This window comes from Octopus bimaculoides, chromosome 23 (genome assembly GCF_001194135.2).
Source record: "Octopus bimaculoides isolate UCB-OBI-ISO-001 chromosome 23, ASM119413v2, whole genome shotgun sequence".
NCBI classification, from domain to species: Eukaryota; Metazoa; Mollusca; class Cephalopoda; order Octopoda; family Octopodidae; genus Octopus; species Octopus bimaculoides.
The window spans coordinates 23,544,123-23,546,796 of NC_069003.1; the positions used below are offsets into that span (position 1 = coordinate 23,544,123).

Consider the following 2,674-nt stretch of genomic DNA (forward strand, 5'->3'; position numbering starts at 1 on the left):
CCTCCCTCATATCACACCACCGACTTTACTCCAGAGAATCCAGGTTAGCAGCATTCCAAACTAAGCAAATAACGTTTTGACAAACTGAAGAAGAAGAAGAACAACAACAACAACAGCAACAACAACAAGAGGAAGAGGAAGAGGAAGAAGAAGAAGAGGAGGAGGAGGGAACAAAAGGGAGTGAGAGAGAGATAGACAGACAGACAGACAGACAGGTAGAAAGGATGGTTGAGTTGTAAGACTTAGCCTAAATTCCAAACTGATAATTTCCCCTCATTCTGTGCATGTGGGAGAGTTATCCACTGGTTGGCTATAATGAAAGAGGGTGACGGGTTGGGGGGAGGTGGTGTACCCCCCACTGTCTTCACCATCTCCCCACCCCACCCCACTCACAGCCATTACCCCTAACACTTAAAATATCATCACCGTTACTATCCATTGCAACATCGCTCAGTTTTCCCAGAGCAAAAGTAACCTGTCTTGTTTATTGCTGGTTGGACTATTATCACCACCACCGCCACCACCATCATCATCATCACCATCATCATCATCACCATAATCATCATCTTCATCATCATCATTACTACCAACAAGGTAATATCCACTGCTCTAAGTTGGTATTAAGATTGCTCAGGTCTGTAGGTTGGACAAATCGATATTCATTTCAATCTTGTTTTAGCATGTTTGGTTTTTATAGTTGGATGCCCTTCCTAATGCCAACCATTTTACAGACTGTACTGGATCCTTTTAACATGGCCTCCAGTATGGGTGCTTTTACTTGGCACCAGCAGCCATGAGCCCACAAGACTAGGATCTCTCAGCTGAAAGAGGGATGTAGAGGACATGCCTGTATGCATGGATGGCCATGGTTTTACATAGCTTGAAGTGTCTTCTCAAGCACAGCAAACCACCAGAAGTCTTGGCCCCTTGTCATCTCCCCAGTGAGGCTCAATATCTGAAGATCTTTTCTCACCACTTCGCTCCACGTCTTTCTGGGTCCACTCCTCATGAACAATGGTGTGAATATAGCAGTGTATGCATAAGATCGAATAGCAACGATGCCTCTGCCAAAATACATTTGTAATTTTTTAATCTCATTTTCAAATATTCAACTTTAAAACAAATTTTGTTTTATCTGATGCTTATGTCTTTTGTCTATCTTTTGCAGCCCTGTTTGAAGCTGTGGAGCATCAAGAATTTGATCAAGTGAAACATATCTTGAAAACTAACAGCTTTGACTTAAACCGGTCAGTCATTACAGATATTTTTTTTTGTTTTGTTTTAATTATTTCTCTAAATAAAATGTGGTATGTTATATTATGTTATATTATTTATAATGGTGGAGTGTTAATTACTTTTGCATTTTATCCACATCACACTCACATGTACATAGATATAAAGATGTTAGTTTATAAAGAAAGAATAATGAAATGCACAAGATATAGTGTAAAGTTTATTCATAATTTAATGACTACATTTGTGTATGTATACACACACACACACACACACACATAATGGTCACCTTAACCCATAAATAAAGAACTTTTGCCCACCACTGCGATATTTGAGCCTCATTCTCATTGTGTTGAGTGTGTGTGTGTGTGTGTTTGTGTGTGTGTGTGTGTGTGTTGTCTCATCTTCTTCATCCACCTATTCCTGGGCGGGTTTGGGGGGTGCAATGTCTTCGAGTTTGCTTTCCATCAGGTCCTATCAAATACAACCATCTTCAATTAATCTCGTTGGATTCCCAAGCAAGACCAGCTCAGCACGTGGATACTATCCAGACAGCTTGCCCAGGGTCTACCCCTGGGTTTCATGCCACTTGGTTTTGTCCGTAAACCTGTTCAGTGATTCTTTCCCCAAGACATTTTCACAACATGTCTGTAATATCAGAGTTGTAAACTCTCAATTCAGCGAAGTAACAACTCTGCCTGGAGTACCTCTGTGACCTCCAAGCTAAGCACTTTGTCAAATAACCATTCAGAGAAACCCACCTCAGCTGCTGGTATCTGCAATTATATTCTTTCAGTTATATATATGTGTGTGTGTGTGTGTGTGTGTGTGTGTGTGTGTATGTATCCACACATATTATGTGTGTGTATCTAGATTAATCAATCAGGCATGTTGTACGTTGTCAACTTCTCCATCCAGATCTATGATGGGCAACCCTATACCCTGGTTCCATTCAACAACATAGTTGGATCTTTTACCATTGGGTGTTGTTCCATTTGGCAACTACAATGACTTGAGCTAAATAAACTGTATTTAAAGTTAGGGGCAGCTGTGTTTATAATGTTCCCTGTTCTTGAAAAGAAGTTGTTTACTTAGGTCCTTGTGTGTGTGTGTGTGTGTGTCTGTCTGTCTGTTTGTCTATCTCTGTATATATGTATATAGCTAGATATAAAGGTATGTATGTGAGTGACCATGCATATATTTATATGGGGTGGAGGACATGTTTAATTACAAATACAGAGATGTGTTAAACACCACATTATCACTTTATTACACATTCTGTTCATCTATAAATTAAGACCTGCTTCTTTTGCTGTTGCTGCTCCTCTTCCTCCTCCTTCTTCTTCTTCAGGCTAATAATAATTATATATTTGGTTATGACTTAAGCAATTACTAAAACATATATGTATGTGTGTATATATATATATATATATATATATAT

The 2,674-nt window shown here is 39.2% G+C and overlaps 1 protein-coding gene across 1 annotated transcript in view; it reads left to right on the forward strand.

Annotated features, from left to right (window-relative positions):
• Positions 1-2,674, forward strand: part of LOC106882752 (ankyrin repeat and fibronectin type-III domain-containing protein 1) — a 35,818-nt gene that overhangs the window by 12,268 nt on the left and 20,876 nt on the right. Inside the window, exon 2 of the mRNA XM_014933528.2 lies at positions 1,169-1,247. Coding sequence (XP_014789014.2) covers positions 1,169-1,247 — 79 coding nt within the window. The remainder of the gene's footprint in view (positions 1-1,168; positions 1,248-2,674) is intronic.